This window comes from Coffea eugenioides, unplaced genomic scaffold (assembly GCF_003713205.1).
Source record: "Coffea eugenioides isolate CCC68of unplaced genomic scaffold, Ceug_1.0 ScVebR1_2493;HRSCAF=3528, whole genome shotgun sequence".
Classification (NCBI taxonomy): Eukaryota; Viridiplantae; Streptophyta; class Magnoliopsida; order Gentianales; family Rubiaceae; genus Coffea; species Coffea eugenioides.
The window spans coordinates 8,776-29,743 of NW_020862985.1; the positions used below are offsets into that span (position 1 = coordinate 8,776).

Sequence of the window (20,968 nt, forward strand, 5' to 3'; positions counted from 1 at the left end):
ATCTTTCCATGATATCATTCCTTTTTTTTTTGGGTCCCTTCGATATTACAATTCATCTAACCAAGAAACATACTCCAATAACAAATAAATGTCTTGACCAAAGTTTATAGTATCATATTATATTTTGATATAATATATGTACATATATTTTCAGTAGTTGACTTGGCCAATCCTAGTGGGAGGTTAGGCATTGAGTTCACATTCAGCCTTGACTTTAATCGTAGTTGTTGGCTTGTCAAACCAGCAAAAATAAAAGTTCCTACTCTAAAGATATGAATACGAGCATAGTGGTGAGTAGGGTCGTATCCACAGGGATTGGGTGATTTATTTCTTTGTGAAGACAATAAATAAAAAAAGGGGGATTATGAGAAATTAACTAAATAACTCACTTGAATAAAAATAAATACAATAGCACAAAATTTAATAAGACTTAATCAAGAAAAGACAATACTCTAGTCGAAAGTCTAATCTCCATTTTGGTTCATTTAACTATTCATCAATGCAAATGTGAAATCACTTATTCATAAATAAACTGGTTATGGTTGTCAACACGCTCTGACAACCTGCCTCTCCTTACTGTTTCGATAACCACAACACGTTCTGTGGCTATTTCTCTTGCCAATTAAGCAACCCTCAACAAGCTCTTAGGATTTAACCTATTGACAGCATTAGTAATTAGAGAAGCTACCAATTCTAACCAACAAACACACAAGCTCGGTTCATTTAACTTTGATTATATATTCCGTGACATAAATTCGAAAGTCTCTTTTACAATTAAATTATATCACTCACCACAGATACTAAAACCATCAAACAATTACAGATTTGATATTTTAGATGACAATAGACTATTTCGACAATTAAATATTGATCAGGTATTTAACTGTAGAAAATAATCATAATCATGAATGAACAGAGAATCTATAAATACTCATTAATAAATGAACTAAACAAATCAAATTCGATCTCACAGTATAGTCGAACCAAAGCTTCAATTAACCTTCAACTAGAAAAGAAATTAGCTGCTCCTCATGGTGGATTCGCGACCAAGACTAAATAAGGGTTCTTCTTGTTTTTTCGAAGAGAGGAAAAAGGAAAAGGAATCCGAGAGAGAAAAAGGAATCAAGGGCAGCCCACATCTGTTTTCTCCCCTATTAATAAGGATGAGCTTCCCTTTTCCTTCTAGGACTCCTACTTAAACTAAACTAACCAACCAAGACCTATCAATTGGTTTCTCAAAATAAATTACATCGAGTCATAGCCCCTCAAGATCTCCAATCCCGTGACTAGTGTGTAAATCCATGGGATGCAGCCGGCTTCTTGATCAATTGACAGATTGATATCATGTCCTTGTCAAATAAGGCGTGGGCATGCTTAACAGACTGGAGTCTTCTGGATATAGATCTTTAGATGCACCACTTCGCGTTTGACAATGGGTGGGCACGTCTTATAACCGACTTCTTGATCAATTGATAGATTGATATCATGTCCTTGTCAAATAAGGTGTGGGCATGCTTAACAGACTGGAGTCTTCTAGATATAGATCTTTAGAAGCACCACTTTGCATTTGACAAAACGTGGGCACGTCTTATAACAAGACGTCTTCTGGAAAGTCGACTTTTAATGCGCCTTTTACTTCATTCTCACCAACAATTCCTAAAAACAACACCAAAATTCAAATATGAGTGAAATATATCGATTAACGCCATATTTTAGCAAAATAAAGGGGAAAATATTCACCAATTATATGTACAATTAGCCACTTAACAAATTCCCCCACAACTGAACAATGCTTGCCCTCAAGCATTCACTACCCAAGAATCACAGTCAAGATGGCAAATATTTCATAGCACAGTGCATACTAACACAAGTATCAGGTCTTCTCAACAATTTTATCAAATTCAGGATGTCCAAGATTCAACAGCCCTCACAAGGATAATAGTGTATACACTCTGCACTCAAATGTTTAAGGACATTAGCACTCAAATCCAACACCATGAAACGACAATTTACCATAGCTTGCTAATATATCACTTTCCACTACTTAAAATGAATTCCAATGCAAAAATCCAAAGGGTCTTTATAAGAGTTGTAACAAGCTTGGGTTAAGGTTGATAAAAGGAAAATTTTAGGTGTAAATATATCAAGGAATTACCAATATATTTTTGCATGAGTTAAACTCTTTTTCATTCACATGTACAGTTAGCTTCAAGGCATGTCAATAACTTCCACATAAACTTGCAAATGCAAACACCAATTTAGGCATTATCCCAACTACTGCAAAACAACACAAGTGCACTTACACAAATTTTTTCCTTTTTTTCATTTTTTTTTTGTATTTTGTATTTTTTTCTCCTTTTTTCATTCATTCTTTTTGAACCAACATAACTATCAACACTTGCCCAACCATAAAACGTTACTTTGGAACACAGTTGAAATTTCATGCAGTATATTAATGTATTTCCTTGACACAAGTTCAAATGAGAAGGTCCAAACGAAAAAGGTTTAAGGTAACAAATTTGGCTATTAAACAAAGAAAAGAATTGAGACTCAAACATGGTTAACTATGGGTAAACATAATTAGGGAAGGCATTTAGAAAGTCAAAAGGCTTAAACCTAATTGCCCTCGCCATTTTAATGCATCAAATTCAACAGTGGTCTCAACATGCATAATAAAGCAAGTTCTAAAGTGTCAAATCATGTGTGATATCACTCAATAAAAGAAGATAGAGCAAAATATACTAAATTGCTCATAAAGCCCAAAAGCTCACAAAATAGTTGAAATTATGTCAAATCTAGCACATCCATCATTCAAATCAATTGCAAGAAAATAACATACTTATGCTAGTAACATTGCCCTACTCATATTTGCATTTCAACTGCATTTTCATCCTACCTAAACTACATTTTAGTTGTCTCAAAATTAAAAATTTAGAAATGGCCACAAATTTTTGCTACCATAAGAAATACCCCTCCCCCACACCTATACATGACATTGTCCCCAATGTAAGATAATAAGAGCAAAAGAAAGGCAGAGAGAACGTCCCTGAACATAAAGATCAAGAATGCGGGGCAAGGGCGGTGAGAAGCCCATAGAAACGAAGTAAGCCGCCAAGTTCTTTGCTATCCGCGGACTTTGAAGCTCGATATTGGCAATTCGACTATCTAGCTGCTGTATTTGCGCATGCAAACTCTGAAACTGAGCATCCCATTTAGATGGTGGACATGACTTGGATGTAGAAGGACCTGCGTCGTCTGCAGACGAAGTAGCAGTGGGGACAGCAACAGGGGCAGAGTGATACTAGCCGGTGGCCGAAGCCGTAGCTTCCCCGGAGGTGCAAACTGGTACTGGTCCTGAACACGATGAATAACTCCCATTCGCTCCAAACAAGCCAAATCCAACGGATCCGTTGGGCGAGCAATATGCACTTCGAAGTCTTCCCCAAAAATGTCACACATCCAGTGAGCTATATGTGTGATAATAGACTCCAATATTAATGGTTTGTGTGGTTTGGTGAGCACGGTCTGCAATTGAGAAGCTAACCAATATCCAAAATTAACTTTGACATTATTGACCATGCACCACAGAAAATAGAATTCAGCTTTACTGAGAATACAAGACGCATTCTTCCGTCCAGAAAAATTGAACGCTAAGAACTTGTGAATGTATCTTAAAATGGGATCTTTCAAGTAAGAACTCTTGGACTTGCTAGGATTATAAGTGAACTTATCAATAGACCATTCTCGCCAAATGTCAATATAATCCCTAGCAAATGGCTGTCCATAATCACATGCACTGTTCATGTACTCTGGAGATGAGACAGCCTCCGGATCAATGAAACCCAAAAGTATATTAAACTCATTGATGGACAGACTCATATCAACACCCAACAACCTAAACTTTACCACATCGGGAGTACTCAAAGTTAAGTTACTCGGTTTGTCAAAGCTGAATGTAGTATAAACTTCCCAAGACAACTCACTATAAGAAGGATAATCAATTGTCAAATATTGTTACCAACCAATTGCAGCAAATAACCGATCCACGTCACTAGCAATATGCAGGTGGTCAAGTGTAGGGTGATGCACGGATTTGCAGGCAGCAAAAGGTCTGACTCGCAACATTTAAAGCCATTCTAGTTGCTCGGAACTAAATCCATCAAGTGCACCTCCCAATTCGTTATCTCCAGGTAGTAGTATACTTTTGTGAATCCCCAAACGTGACCTTTTCTTCGGTTGGATAGGAGCTCTTCGTTTCTTAGGTTTGGGAGAAGGATTAAGCGGTGCAGAAGAAGTTTTACTTGGTTTCGTTGAAATAGTTTTTTTCTTTGCCATAGTTCAACAATTCAAATGCACCAACAAAAGTTAATAACTAAAGAGTAATAGTGAACCAAGCAAAGAAAGAGGCCAAGTGGGATCCCCAGTAGAAGCCAAACTCAAGTCGAACAAACCACTATCAATTGGCTTTAAAAACAATAGGAGACAATCATGCAATTGGAAAGCTATGTGGATGGATGGAAGATTAATCAAGCTTCCTAAAACCAACAATAGAGGGACCCACAAGCTATTGTTGTAAAATTGAAAGACTATAACAATGGCAATTGTGCAATTGACCACCGACTACTACTTTGATAAGCACAATCAACCAATGACCAAGAACCAAATATCTACCCAATGTCCATAAATCCAAGAAATCAAGTGTAGTTGTTAAAGCAATTAACTAGGGGAAAACAGAAATCGGCAGCAAGGAATCTGAATTGACGAAATTGAACTACCAGAAATTGATGAATGAAGAGGGTAGCAGCCTAGATAATACCCGTTTCTTGTTGAAACTCGGTAGAACTCCAGGCAAGCAATCCCACGAAGGTGCGTTCGCCGATGATGGAGCAGCAACGACCAAAGGTAGAAGATGGCACTTGGAGGTTCGGTCAAGACTGTGAGAAAAGGAAAGAGGAAGAAACAAGTTAGGGTGATTGAAACAAATGGAAGAGGAAAGATAGAAGCCCTTGCTAATAAGAGAGACAGACCCAAACCGAATTGGGAATGATGTTTTTTTTTTCTATTTTTTTTAATCAATTAAATCAAACTCAAGACTATGCTACAAAGCATGGTCACGCTTTATAACGAAAGCTCTTCTGCCCATCCAACTTGAAAATCAACAGTGCACTCCGGACATAGAGCGTGGGCACGCTCAACAGATAGTCTTCTGCCCATGCAACTTGAAAATCAATGGTTTGCATTTAGCATAAAGCGTGGGCACTTCTTATAATCGAGAGTCGTCTGCCTAAGAGTCTACCTACAATAAAAAGTTTCTGTCAATAGGAACCAAAATAAACTTACCTTTAACACAAAAATATGAAATAAAAAAACACAAAATGACTAAAAATTGAAACTCTTGGATTGCCTTCCAAATAGTGCCTTTCTTTAATATCTTTGGCTAGACAAAATAATATTTCAATCAGAATAAGTAGGCTCTTCGAGAGCCAACTTCTCGATAGTATATGCCTGAAATCCTTCATAAAAAGGTTTAAGACAATGACCATTGACCTTGAAAACCTTGTTGGTTTTTGGATTTAGAATTTCCACTGCACCATGAGGAAAAACATTAGTGACAATAAAAGGCCCTATCCAACGTGAACGTAATTTACCAGGAAAAAGTTTGAGTCTAGAATGAAAAAGTAGAACTTTTTGACCAACACAAAAATTCTTCCTAGAGATCAATTGATCATGAAAAGTCTTTGTCTTCTCCTTGTAAATTCGTGAGTTCTCATAGGCGTCATTGCGGATTTCCTCTAATTCTTGTAACTGCAATTTCCTTTGCTCTCTCGCATCATCCATCCGCATGTTTCATTGTTTCATCGCCCAATACGCCCTATGTTCCATCTCAACCGGAAGATGACAGGATTTGCCAAATATCAGACGATAAGGGGATATACCTATGGGAGTCTTGTAAGCTGTTCGATAAGCCTAAAGTGCATCATTGAGGCGCAGACTCCAATCCTTCCTATTTGGATTCACCGTCTTTTCAAGTATAGATTTGATTTCTTTATTGGAAATCTCAGCCTGCCCACTGGTTTGCGGATGATATGAAGTAGAAACACAATGGGTGACACCATATTTCTTCATCAATGCCTCCACTACGCGATTACAAAAGTGGTTCCCACGATCACTAATAATTGCTCTTGGTGTACCAAACCTGACAAAAATATTAGATTTGACAAAATCTACCACAACCTTAGCATTATCAATCCGAGTAGCCTTAGCTTTGACCCATTTGGAAACGTAATCTACAGCAAGAAGAATATATACATGGCCAAAAGAGGAGGGAAATGGACCCACAAAATCAATACCCCATATGTCGAATATTTCGCAAACAAGTATCGGAGTAAGGGACATTTGGTCTCTATATCCTAAATTACCTGTCTTTTGACAACTCTCACAAGTCTTACAAAACGTGTAAAAATCACAAAACAAAGTAGGCCAAAACAAACCACATTCTAAAACTTTATAGGTAGTCCTCTTGGGACCAAAATGTCCACTGCAAGCATATGCGTGACAAAAAGAGAGAATAGAAGGGATTTCCTCATCTGAAACACACTTGCGAATAACTTGGTCAGAGCAAAATTTTCACAAGTATGGTTCATCCCATACATAATATTTAGAATCATTTTTTATTTTATCCTTCTGAGCCCTAGATAAATCATTAGGCAACGTCTTAGTGACCAAATAATTCACTATATCTGCGTACCATGGAGTTAGCTTAGGAATGGCAAGGAGATGTTCATCTGGAAAATTATCTCGTAGAGGTGTAGGTGTCTCATTTATGACCAATCGACTGAGGTGATCTGCAACCAAATTCTCAGCACTTTTTTGTCCCGAATTTCTAAATCAAATTCTTGGAGTAGAAGAATCCACCGCAAGAGTCTTGGCTTCGCCTCCCTTGGTGAGCAAGTACTTAAGCGCTGCATGATCAGAATAGACAATTACTTTAGTGCCAAGTAAGTATGAACGGAATTTTTCTAAAGCAAAAACTATAGCTAAAAGTTCTTTTTCCGTTGTCGAATAATTGCACTGAGCACTGTCTAGAGTTCTTGAAGCATAATAAATGACGTGAGATGCTCTCCCATTATTTTGGCCAAGTATAGCACCAACAGCATAATTACTTGCATCACACATGATTTCGAAAGGTAAACTCCAATTTGGCGGCTGGACAACTGGTGCTGAGGTCAGTGATTCCTTGAGTGCATCAAAAACAATTTTACTGGCTTCATCAAAATTAAACTCTACATCCTTTTGAAGTAGTTGGCATAGAGGATGAGATATTTTCGAAAAATCCCTAATAAAGCGTCGGTAGAAATCTGCATGATCAAGAAAAAAACGAACTTCCCCCACACTTGCAGGGTAATGTAAGCACTTAATGACTTCTACCTTAGATTTATCTACTTCAATTCCTTTAGAGGACACCACATGTCCCAAAATTATGCCTTGATTTACCATAAAATGACATTTCTCATAGTTTAAAACAAGATTTGTCTCGATGCACCGTTCAAGTATCTTAGTGAGGTTAGCGAGACATGCATCAAAAGAATCACCATAGACCGTAAAATCATCCATGAACACTTCTATAATGTTTTCTACAAAGTCAGAAAATATACTAACCATACACCTCTGAAATGTAGCGGGGGCATTGCAAAGACTGAAGGGCATTCTTCGATATGCAAATGTACCAAATGGACAAGTGAAAATAGTTTTCACTTGGTCCTCAGGTGCTACCGGAATTTGAAGAAAACCTGAAAAACCATCAAGGCAACAATAGTGAGATTTTCCTGCCAATCTTTCCAGCATTTGATCAATAAAGGGTCGTGGAAAATGGTCCTTTCGAGTTAAGGCATTCAATTTTCTGAAATCTGTGCAAACTCGCCATCCGTTTTGAACGCGGGTGGGCATCAACTCGCCATTTGAATTTTCAACAACAGTTATCCCCGTCTTTTTGGGGACCACTTGTATAGGACTTACCCACCTACTATCCGAAATTGGATAAATTATACCTGCATCAAGAAGTTTTAAAACTTCTTTCTTTACTACCTCCATCATTGGTGGGTTTAGGTTACGTTGGGCCTCTCTTGAACGTTTAGCGTCTTCCTCCAATAAGATTCTATGCATGCAAGTGCTGGACTTAGTCCTTTGATATCTCCTAAAGTCCATCCTATTGCCTCCTTGTGATCTTTTAGCACCCGAATGAGTTTTTCTTCTTCTGGAGCAGTTAACTTGCAAGAAATAATCACTGGAAGTGTGTCTCCTTCCCCGAGGAATGCGTATTTTAGATGACTGGGTAATTGCTTCAATTCCAACTTCAGGCCCTGTACAATAGATGGTAAAAGTGTTGAATGTGACTGTGACAATTCAACACAAGGCACTTCATACCTTACAGGTTTAAGAGAATCTAATTCAAAAATAGTTTCTTACAATTCAAGAGAAAGGTCAAACTTCCCTCTCATCTCCTGAATATACTCCCGATCAAAACCATGAGTAAGAGCAACTTTCAAAGCATCATCATCTGTTAGTTCAAAAGTATGCTGCATCAAAGAGTTAATTACATCTATAACATAGACTGAATGAGATTCATTAGGATATTTCATGGCGTCATAAATATTGAATTTTATAATATCGCCATCAAACTCCATAGTCAGTGTTCTAGAATAGACATCAATTTTGGTCCTAGAAGTTCTAAAAAATGGTCTTCCTAATAAAATTGAGGGTGAATTAGCAGAATTATCTTTCTCTATGTCAAGCACATAAAAGTCTGCAAGAAAAACCAATTTGTCTACTTGAACCAATATGTCTTCCAAAACCTCATCAGGATAAGCATTTGACCTATCAGTAAGTTGAATTATTATACCTGTCTCTTTTAAAGGCCCGAGATTTAGCATGTTATAAATAGAACGAGGCATAACATTTATGAAAGCACCCAAATCTAACATTGCTTTCTCAATCCTAATATTTCCAATGTTGCAAGGAAGAGTAAACATACCTGAGTCCTTACATTTGGAGGTAACTTTCTCTGAAGCACTACTGAGATATTCTCCCCCAGATGCACTTTTTCATTTCCCTTCAATTTTTTCTTAGTAGTGCATAATTCTTTAAGAAACTTTGCATATCTAGGGATTTGCTTAATTGCATCTAAAAGAGGAATATTTACCTCAACCTTGTGAAAAGTTTCTAGAATCTCTTGCTCCTGCTCCTCTTTCTTTGATTTAGCAAATCAACTGGGAAATGGAAGAGGAGGTATTACCACTACTGGCGGGTCATCTTGGGAATTTTGCTGCGGCCTATCTTTAGGTTTGGGTTCCACTTCTTCTTTCTCAATAGCCTCCTCAATGGCCTGCTCAGAAATTCTCTTACTGGGTTCTAGCAACTCTTTGCCATTCCTCAATGTAATGGCACTTGCATTTTGTTTCGGATTGATAATAGTCTGTGAAGGCAAATTTCCTGAACCTTGAGACTCCCATCGATTAAATGCAGATACTAGTTGGCTCACTTGATTCTCCAGATTTTGAATACTAGCTCTTGTCTCCTGTTGAAATTGTTGTGCATTAGTAGCTAACGATTTAACAATTTCTTCAAGTGATGTACCTAATTTTGAAACCAGTTGCTGTTGTGAATTTGCAAGCCTAGGCTGATATTGCTGTTGGTGAAATCCCGGTGGCCTTAGGGCATAATTGAAATTTGGGTGATCCTTCCACCCTAGATTGTAGGTGTTTGAATAAGGATCATAGCGCCTTTGAGGTGGGCCAGGAAATCCGCCAACTGCATTCACATATTCATTTGGATCATCTTGTAGTGTGGGACACCACTGGTTATGGTTGTTAACACGCTCTGACAATCTGTCTCTCCTTACTGTTTCGATAACCACAACACGCTCTGTGACTATTTCTCTTGCCAAGTAAGCAATCCTAAACAAGCTCTTAGGATTTAACCTATTGACAGCATTAATAAATAGAGAAACTACCAATTCTAATCAACAAACACACAAGCTCGATTCATTTAAGTTAGATTATATATTCCCGTGACATAAATTCGAAAGCCTCTTTTACAATCAAATTATATCACTCGTCATAAATACTAAAACCATCAAACAATTACGGATTTGATATTTTAGATGGCAATAGACTATTTCGACAATTAAATATTGATCAGATATCTAACTATTGAAAATAATCATAATCATGAATGAACAGAGAATATATAAATACTCATAAATAAATGAAGCAAACAAATCAAATTAGATCTCACAGTATAGCTGAACCAAAGCTTCAATTAACCTTCAACTAGAAAAGAAATTAGCCGCTCCTTATGGTGGATTTGCGACCAAGACTAAGTAATGGTTTTCTTATTTTTTTGTTTTCGAAGAGGGAAAAAGGAAAAAGAATCAGAGATAGAGCCCATGTCTGTTTTCTCCCCTATTAATAAGGATGGGATCCCTTTTCCTACTAGGACTCCTACTTAAGCTAAACTAACCAACCAAGACCTATCAATTGGTTTCCAAAATAAATTACATTGAGTCATAGCCCTCAAGATCTCCAATCCCGTGACAAATGTGTAAAACCATGGGATGCAACCGGCTTCTTGATCAATTGACAGATTGATCTCATGTCCTATGAACTCTTGACTGCCTTGTCAAATAAGGCGTGGGCACGCTTAACAGACTGGAGTCTACTGGACATAGATCTTTAGAAGCACCACTTCGCATTTGACAAAGCGTGGGCACGCTTAACAAGAAGTCTTCTGGAAAGTCGACTTTTAATGCGCCTTTTACCTCATGCTCACCAACAATTCCTAAAACAACACCAAATTCAAATATGAGTGAAATATATCAATTAACGCCATATTTTAACAAAATAAAGGGAAAAATATTCACCAATTATATGCACAATTAGCCACTTAACAAATTCCTCTACACCTAAACAATGCTTGTCCTCAAGCATTCACTACCCAAGAATCACAATCGAGATGACAAACACGCATAGCACAATGCATACTAACACAAGTATCATGTTTTCTCAACAATTTTATCAAAATCAGGATGCACAAAATTCAACAGCTCTCACATGGATAATAGTGTATACACTCTGCACTCAAATGTTTAAAGGACATTTAGCACTCAAATCAACGCTACGAAATGACATTACCATAAGCTTGCTAATATATCATATTTCCACCACTTAAAATGAATTCAATGCAAAAATCAAAGGGTCTTTATAAGGATTGTAACAGGGCTTGGGTTATGGGTTGGATTAAAGGAAAAATTTTAGGTGTAAATATATCAAAAGAAATACCAATAATACTCTGCATGAAGTCAAACTCCTTTTCTCATTCATATGTATAGCTGGCTTCCAGGAGTGTCAATAACTTCACTAAACTTGGCAAGTGCAAACGAAATTTAGGCATTAGCCCAACTACCACAAAACAACACAAGTGCACTTCACAACAAGATTTTTTTCCCTTTTTTTTCTCTCACTTTTTTTTGGTATTTTTTTCTTTCTATTTTTTTTCTTTTGAACCAACATAACTATCACACTTGCCAACCATAAACATACTTTTGGAACACACTTGAAATTTTCATGCAAGAATATTAATGTATTCCTTTGACACAAGGTTCAAATGAGAAGGTCCAAACGAAAAAGGTTTAAGGTAACAAATTTGGCTATTAAACAAAGAAAAGGATTGCATGTCTATTAGTTACGATTATGACAGTTCGCGTAACTAGTGACTTAATATGGTATTATTTGGATGAAACTTTGTGTTGGTTAATATAAGCTCTAATAGTGACATAATATCCATCTAAAGAACATAATTCACCTATTTTTGACTGGAAATGTATCCCTTCCAAATTTCAACCATGCTCTGTCCAACAAGTTATTATGCCAATTGGTTAATCTGGATCATATTATTTTGGACATTATTACTCATAATCGGCAAATTTCCATTAACTAACAGCGCTTGCTTCATAAAGATGTTCCATTATGGTGTACAGGACTACTTATTCGGGTTTAAAACCAATGACCAATTTCAAATGCTGGAAAGAATGATTAAGCTAACTAGAATTTCTTCTTTTTTTTTTGACAAGGGAAGGATGAGATTTAAAAAATGAAATAGATAAATCAACGAAAAAATAAAAAATTTAACTATAATAATTAACCAATACTTTTTCACAAAATCCTAATCCTAGACTTAAATTAGTTCACTATGGTCATGAATAAACCAAAAATTCACGAAATACAAGGATAAAGATAAAGAGTAAGTAAAACGTCTCAAATTGAGCAACTCTAATCTTCATCTGTATTACTCTTTCATCCTTGTCCACCTTCATCTTGAACTCTCCAGGAGATAGATGTAAAAGATACGAGCTAAGGAATTGCACAATGTTTCCCCCTCTTCCCCCCCCCCCCCAAAAAAAATAAAAACGTCCTAATATCTCCTATTTATATTATCCTAAATTCTAAGTTAAGATATAGAAGGATTAGGTTTTTGAAAACTGAATAAATCTGAGTCCGCTTAGAAATCCGATAAAGTCCTACACAATGTCCTTCATGAAGTCCGGCGCCAATCATTGACTAATGTGAAATTTGAAGAAACTTCAGAAGATGTCCACCCAATGTCCCTTCTGAAGTCCAGTGCCGGTCTTCCATTTGGAACCATGCTTCTGTCCCTTTCTCGCCCTTGGTTTCAATGGAATAGAGTACAGAAATTGAAGTGGCTTTCATTTCTTTTTGCGGTTGGTCAAATTTCGGTTTGGTTCAAACAGTGGTACGTGTCTCGTTGTTCCTGTTTTAGTCGTCCGAATAGGAAGATTTATCTATCCCACCATTGGAAAAGTGAGCACATAGGCCTAGTTGTCTACAAACGTAGTAACCATGAAATGGGTTAGATAAAATTGCACCAATTTTGATTGCTTTTTGATTTCCAAAAAGAAATGGAATTTGCAGCTCAATTTTGATTGCTTTCACACCAAACCTCAACCTTAACAGCAATAAGCCAATAACTCTCCTAGCTTCATGCAACATATCAGAGCCAAGCACCATACGCCTGAAGAGAAACGTAGAAAAAGATCACCACAACGCTCAAAAACACACCAAAACTGAGTAAACCAAGCACTACATAAAACTCATTTTTATAAAATTCCAGTTCCGATAACAATGAAAGAAAAATTTTTTTGTAGTGAGACTATAGTCTGATTATCAATGATGTACATCCAGATAGCCTCATTAGCAATGTATCCCCCAAATGTCAATGTAAATACAAATGCCGTGAAACAATCAGCCTATGTAAATATTTAGCTTTTTGGCTCTCATTTGGTGGTCTGTTTCCACCTTTCACTTTCAACTTCTGCCCTTATTTTTGACGTGCATTTTCACCAATTGATTTTAGCCAATGTTCAGTTGACTGTTTCTTGTAGTTGCCTTGCAGTTTTTGGATGGATGCTATTTTGCCTACTAATTTCATTTCTCGATTAACCAAAGCTCGATTGCATACAATTTCCATATAGCTTATTGGAAAATTTGCCTTTTTCTGATTTAGCAAAACTATTCAAAGGCCTCCAACACATCAATCTCAGGCCTTATTTGGCAATTCCTTTCATAGTTTGCACTACAGCATTCCTCTTTTCCTTTTCCTTTCTGTTTTTTCTTCAGTTGCCTCAATTTTCATTCATTTATTAGCCATCTAACTTCGTTAGGAAAATTGTCCTTTGTCATTTGATCCATATACATGTAACAAATGATATACATACATTACAAGTACAGTCAGCTTATTCATTAGCACACTTGTGGACAAAATTACTCTGTTGATATTACAAGCTTAGTTACCACCGATCAACAGTTCTACTTGAGCAACCTCACGGGAAGTGTGAGGCCCCTCTCCAACTAGTCTTTCTAACTATAGTGCAAATACTCAACATCGAGTGTGTTTAGATAGTATATTATTTGGGATAATTTCTTCAAAAAAAAAAAATTTTGTAGCACTTTTTTGATGTGTTGTAAGTCAGATAAAAAGATAATTGAAAAATGTATTAATGATTCAAACAAATTAAAATTAGCAAATAAACTACAATCCAAACATTGATTTACCTACACTTTCGCAAAAAGGTCTAGTTACACAAAACTTCTCTTAACTTTGGAAATATACATACTCAATAGCAGAGAAAATCGAGTATCAAAAGAAAGAGTTCCCGGGAGTTGACCCGCTGGAGATCATTGCTACATGGCTAACTCTTTAATATAAGAATCAACAATGGGATAAACATTTTAGAATTAGAAATACTCCACCACAAGTTTCATTGTTCAATTTGACTTACTTTTGGTTCAGTTGTTGGTGTATCGTACACATATGTTCCCATGTAGCTTCATAACATCTTAAGCTGTCTAGGCTGTCGGGTTCTAAGAAAAACAAAATATTTTGGCTACAAAATAGTTTGAATGCTAAGCAATGGAATGTAATATGAAATTACAAATTGTTGCAATGGTCCCTAACATTTTTTCAATTTAAAGATTGATTGTTTGAAGGAGTATCAGTCGAGAGGCAATTATTAATAGTTATATTTGCTTTGACATTGCAATTTAGGGACTACACTAAAAAAAAACTAAAATTTCTAATGCATTTCATAGAATTTTTTGTAATTGAGGATCAGCAATTGCAAATTTTTGTGGTAGGTTCTTAAATAAAGTAATAACCTTTTAATAAACTGATTAATCAACTAAGAATATGAGAAGTTTTGCCAAAATGTAATAAAGTTTATCAAACATTGGTAAGTGTTGCTAAAATATTGGTACTTTTTACTAATAAAGGAATAACTTTTTTCTGTTAAGAGTCGTAGGACTCTGTGATCCTGGGATTTGTAAGTCAATTAACATGATTTTGAACGTCTCCTTAAGAAACTACTAAGATTGTCTTCCAAAAAATTGGCAAGTCTTGCTAAAAAGGTAGGTTTAGTAATGTTTGCTTAAAAATGTGATCAGTGTTGTTAAAGAAATTGTTAATTTGCTAACAAAGTATTAAATTGTTTCTTAAAGTTAGTGATGTTCCATACATATAGTCAAGATTCAATGTTGAATTTATGAAACTTGAACGAATACATAGTTTAAACCTAGACAATGATAAAAGCTATATTATTTTAGTGTGACTTAACGAATAGGTTATTACAAAGATCTGCATCATAGGATTTTCCTACAATGCAGGATATCCATTTTCCAAATTTCATTGTTCTTCATGTTTATTTGTCATCATTTTTGAAGTTTTCAACCAAGAAAGAACAACGGCTTAAGTCACCTTATGCGATCTAAATTAACAAAGGACACTATCTTACCTCTTTCTTTATCATTAAACTATGGTCAATAGACAATCTTCACCTTATGCAATCAGCAACCACTTACAGCATTGAAACTGGCAACTAAATCACATAAGAACTCTTGAGAAATGCTTATTCTTTTTTTTTTTTTCAGGAACTCGTGACAAATGTAATCGAAAAACTGAAATTTTAGAATATAATTATAACCTTAGCAAATTTATTACCCACGAGATGAATAATTCCTTGTCTAGCATCATTCATTCCAGGAAGGATAATATGCAGGGGCAACCAGGTAAAGGTCATTTTTCCTTCCTACTGTTATTCCAATACTTTCATCCATGTCTAGATCATCAACCTTCATTCCATCAGGAAGTCCCCAGTCAAAATGGTAGAGCAAATGAGCTAAGGGAAGCTCAACATTGACTAGACCAAATGTTATGGCTGGGCACATCCTCTTGCCCGTCCCAAATGGAATATATTCAAACTGATAGCCAGTGTACTCGACTGATTTTTGCTCGAATCTCTCTAGTTTGAAGCTTTCTGAATCATCCCAATAAATAGGATTTCTCCCCATTGCCCAGACATTAACAAGAATGGGTATCATATACCCTTTGACATCGCGGTTTAATTTCCTTGTTTGATCTTGGGATTAAAGGAACAGGTGGATGCAGCCTTAGAGTTTCTTTAACCACCATCTTCAGGTAGGTCAGTTTTTGAATATCCTCCTCCTCAATGGTCTTCTTTCCCTTGCAAACTTGTCTCACTTCTGCTTGTACCTTGGCCATTACCTTCGGATTCTTCATCAATTCTGACATAGCCCATTCAGTTACTATTGATGTAGTGTCTGTTCCGGTATTGAATATATCCTGCATGTATGCAATAGATTATTTACAAATACTTTACAAGAAAACAAGCAAGAAGGTAATAATGTAGAATCTGTATTGCCACGTACGAAGTACAGCTTTGATTTTTTGGCTTGTGATGGGAATCTGAAGGCTTCCATTTTCCTGTTGTCTTAAAAGAACGTCAATAAGATCTTCATCTCCTGATTCAGCATTGCCCTTTTTTCCAGATTCATGGTTCACTTTGTGCTGATTGATCACATCATCTAGAATGGCATCTATTTTATGGTGCATTGTGAGCAATTCGCCTTTTATTCCGCTGATAATAGGAAGTATTTTCAAGGAGGCGAAAAAATCAGCAGCAACAAAGCCACCCGCTAGGGTGACTGACTTCTTCAAAAACTCGATCATTGTTTCATTGTTCTTCAATATTCCCCCAAAAGCTGCTCTACAGGTCATTGAACTTGTATACACAAAAACCTTATGTGTAATATTTACCACTTTCCCCTGAAGAAAAGCAAATTGATTCCATCAGTTTTGCGATTTCAGCATTTCTAATAAAACTGAATGATCGGACTCTCTTGCCGCTAAAAAGCACCATCAGGCATATTTTACGCATTTGCCTCCAGTGATCGCCGTAAGGAGTAAAGGCAAGATCTTGTAGATCATAGCTAGCACAAGATAGCGGTGGCTAGTCGCGGTCGCCTGTCTGCAAAGCTTGGATCATGAGTTCCTAGAAACTCTTTCGCCATCTCGGCTGAAGATACAACCACTGTAGAAACTTCACCAAGTTGAAGGTGCATGATTGGTCCATATTTTTTGGCCAAATCTCTGAGAACATGGTGTGGAGCTCCACCAATCAAGTTGTGCAGGTTCCCAATTAGAGGAAGTTTTATTGGAGCTGGTGGAAGATTTCCAGCCAAGTTATATATTTGTGTCAAAATCTTCGATACCATAAATTGGAACAAGAAGAGAAGAAGCAGACTAGAGAAGCTCAAAGGTAAAGGAAGAAACTCGAGTTCCATTCTGGAAATTTGAAATGATATAGAGAGATATCTTTTGGTGCCTGACTTCACTTGATTATTTGTGTATATATACCTGAAAATGCTCTAAAACTCATCCATGTTTGCCTGACCTCAAAATATGTTTTAGCAGTTTTCTTTCCTTTGGGTCGTAATCCCAATAATTCGATTAAGCCGCCGCCAATTTTGAATCTTCCAGAGCCCATCTTCGCTTTACTAGCACTATTTGTGTTATTATTGATGGTCAATACAGAATTGGGAAAGTTATAGAAACTTCCCAAAGTTTTCTAATAATATTAATTGGCACTCTTCTTAAAATACTATTATCCTCCCTTGTCATCCAAAGTCAACATTGCAACACACAAATTGACACTTGTATCCTTAGTACTTTAGGCTTGCTTCGGAAAAGTTTTTCTCACTGAAAAATTTGTCATGTTTGTTTTCCTCTTTCATTTCTTTTTTTCCCGCAAAAAGTTGTCCCCAATCTTTAACAAAAAGTTTTAGAAATGTTGGCACCATTTTAGGAGGCTGTATGTTTGAAGTTGAAAATTGTTAATGCCAATCAACTTATCACATTGGCTCGATTCACTTCACTAATTTCTTTGGCGTCATATCTTGGAAGAATCTACAAATTGCTATAGCAGATGTAGAGCTTACCTTTTCTTTTACTTTTTTTTTGGCCCAAAACATTTCGATTGTGGCCTTACAAATAAAGCCACAACATTTCACTCCAAGGTTGAAAGACGTTGACATCTAGAGCTGTCAACGGTCCGGATTTGGACTCGAACTCGACCCGGACATAATTCCGTCACTTGAATCCGGACTCGTGCCCGTTTACTTTAACCAAAAAAAAAAAAAAGCGAGTCGGATACGGAATACAAGATTTCGATCCGTATCCAACCCGAATCCAGATAATACATTCATAATTATAAAATATAAATATTTCTAAACACAATAATAATAATTCTTTACCAAATTAACAAATCCGAATCTTACAATCCACCCAACCGCATATCTCTCTCTTCTCTCTTGGTCTACCCACACATCTTTCCTAAACCTTAGTTTTGTTGGGCCTTATTTTTTTGGGTAGATCCAAACCCAACCCGAGACCATTGGACCTAGTTCCAGAACCCTAAGCACAAGATCCGTCGGATAGACGGGTCGGGTTCAGAACTGGTACATTATAGCAAGTTTGGGTCCAAAATTTTCAAATCTGACCCGAACCCAACCCGTTTACAAGCCTATTGACATCCCTCTTAAACTTGGAAAGGTCATACTTATGCTTTCCAATTCTTAATTTTGTACTTTTCAAATGTATTCATCAATGTTCAATTTGTTCAATCCCCAAGTCTATACGGTTGCCACGCAAGTAACCTTTGTTATTGCAATTATAAAGTGCTTGCTAGTTGATAGTTGATGTTGTTGTATTTTGTTGCATTACACTTGCAACCCCTACACATTTTTTCCTTGGATTTCTAACATCTTATTACTCCTAAAAAATTCTAATGAATTAACAAGTAAGAAACAAGAAGGGCAATTATGACATGAAAAATATGTTCTCTACTTAACCGAATTTTTATGTCTTCCTTTTTCTCATAGGGGCTGAATTTAACATGTACACAACATTTAGTTAGGGTAGAACAATGAGATTTCTAGAAGTTTAGGTCCCCAAATTGTTTATATATAAACATTTATGCATATTCATCCAAGCTCTAAAGTATTAACTTAGATAGAAGGTTTTCTACACTCAATTGACCCATGACATCATAATTATGTGATATTTGTTAATTATTTTTATTAAATATATGAACCATGAAAAAGTTTGAAAGAAAATAAAAAAAGAACAAAGAACCACAATGTACTAACCGTTTAAAATGGACATAAATATATGTATATGTATTTTGATAGAGGATCGGAGTATTCGTTAGTATATTTAAATCATACTTAACTACACTCACATTTAATGCACACTTTGGACATCTTTTCACATTAGTCTAACTTTTGCCAAAGACTTAACACTTGAGTCCTCTCTTAACTAGTGCCCTCAAGGCACCTACTAGCCAAACCCTTTGATGAAAAACAAGAAAGAGCAAAATAAATGCATATGTAGTATAACTTGTGGGAAGGTAAAGAAAATGAAAAGAAAGATTACATACAAGACGCAGATGTATGATATAAATATTTTAAGTTAGTTGAAGACAGCATTGTATTGAAAATTGGTTATAATAATGTAGATTGTCATTAATGTGGAGATTCGACCAAATTTAAAATCATTGGTCTTAATTGCATTAGGAGTATAAAACCAACTCATTTGCTTAAACTGTTCTGGTTCAATTGTTTAGCAGTTGAACTAACCAATTCATCTGAGTCTCACAAAATACGGTAGATTTTGAACCCTTATAGTCTAAGGATCAAACTGAAACGGACAGTGGACTGGTCAACGGTTTAACCAATTGAACCACTTAGTTTGAGCTAGAATTTATAACCATGCTTTAAGTTACAAGAGAATAGGTATGTCAATCGATTAGGCATTTGCCCAAATTCAGTCCAGATCCATCATGTTTGCTAGATCTAGACCATGTGAAAGAATCACAGTATGGGTAGGATCTGATTTTGTATATTAATCCATATGTAATCCAAACCCTATCTAGACTTATATGTATATATAGAAAAATGGAGGATGTTTAAACACATGCAAGTTTAAATGTTGAAAATACACCAAGATTTTCAAACAAATAGAGTTATTTAATAACATTTCATACTTTAACTTCATAATTACTAGGTGTAATACTTTTCAGTGTTGGTAATTGTATTGTATTTCTGATATCTTTGCATTATATATGTTGTTATTAACTTTGAATTCAATTTCTAATAGCACAATAATACCTAGATATATCCATTGGGTACCCAGACCAATGAGCATCCGAGTGTGAATTTTTTTTTCAATGGTCATAGTCTAGATCTGGACATGTGAATCAAGTGGTTCTAACCTAAATTATTACTACCATCTTGTTTACACAAGAGTATGATTGCATGTATTTAGACGATATAACAAAAATGACTCCAGTCTTTGTTTTAGTTTTGTTCCTCTCCCCTTATATTTGGCAAATTCTGACACCCATACTGGTTCGTATAATCTCTCAATATTCACATCTGTTGTTTCCACGATAGACATGTATGTGAAGCTACGAGTCTCACGCTTTCTGAAACATTTGGAAAGGCGACTAATTGTGACTTAATTACACAAAATTACTTCATTACCTTTTCTTCTAGAGATTTTAAGGAAGTAATTTTTCTATTCTGATTTTCAGGAATTTCAGTCTAGTTTCAAATAAAGCAGTTCTAACCGTACATTACCATTCATTTTTTTTTAATGTAAAATTTGGTTGCTTTTATTGATTGAAGAGAAACAGAGGATATGCAAGGTGACAGAAAAACAATAATACAAATGATAACTATAACTATACTAGTGATGTAGAACAAGGTTTCAAGAACAGAGGGATCTTTGTGGTGGAGGAGGTCGAGTTGCCTACCCAAACGTGCATGAAAAAGGCTACAAAGGACGCTAGCAGAATTTATGCAGAATCCACATCGGATTTGAAACCGATTGCCGGGCTGAATTATTTCGATCTTGTTAATCCTATTATCTAGTCTTGTGGGCCTTGGATCGGACTCCGAATCCTCCATGGCAACCAGGGGTGATTTGTAGCACCTTTTTGTCATTTCGTTTCCTCTATTATTTTGGTAATTTTGGTAGTTTC

General features: G+C 36.1%; 2 protein-coding genes and 1 pseudogene across 2 annotated transcripts; all 3 read right to left on the minus strand.

The window, feature by feature from the left end:
* Window positions 1-5,454: 5,454 nt before the first annotated feature.
* LOC113756805 lies at window positions 5,455-13,082 on the minus strand (annotated as a pseudogene).
* Window positions 13,083-15,596: 2,514 nt separating this feature from the next.
* Window positions 15,597-15,917, minus strand: LOC113756806 (cytochrome P450 71D7-like). The gene has a single exon (XM_027300346.1). The coding sequence runs from the start codon at window positions 15,915-15,917 to the stop codon at window positions 15,597-15,599; it is 321 nt and encodes a 106-aa protein (XP_027156147.1).
* A 10-nt stretch (window positions 15,918-15,927) lies between these two features.
* LOC113756807 (premnaspirodiene oxygenase-like) lies at window positions 15,928-16,644 on the minus strand. The gene is made up of 2 exons (XM_027300347.1): window positions 16,303-16,644; window positions 15,928-16,209 (listed from the first exon to the last, which is right to left on the minus strand). Exons 1-2 carry the CDS (start codon window positions 16,642-16,644, stop codon window positions 15,928-15,930), a joined length of 624 nt encoding a protein of 207 aa, XP_027156148.1.
* Window positions 16,645-20,968: the final 4,324 nt, after the last annotated feature.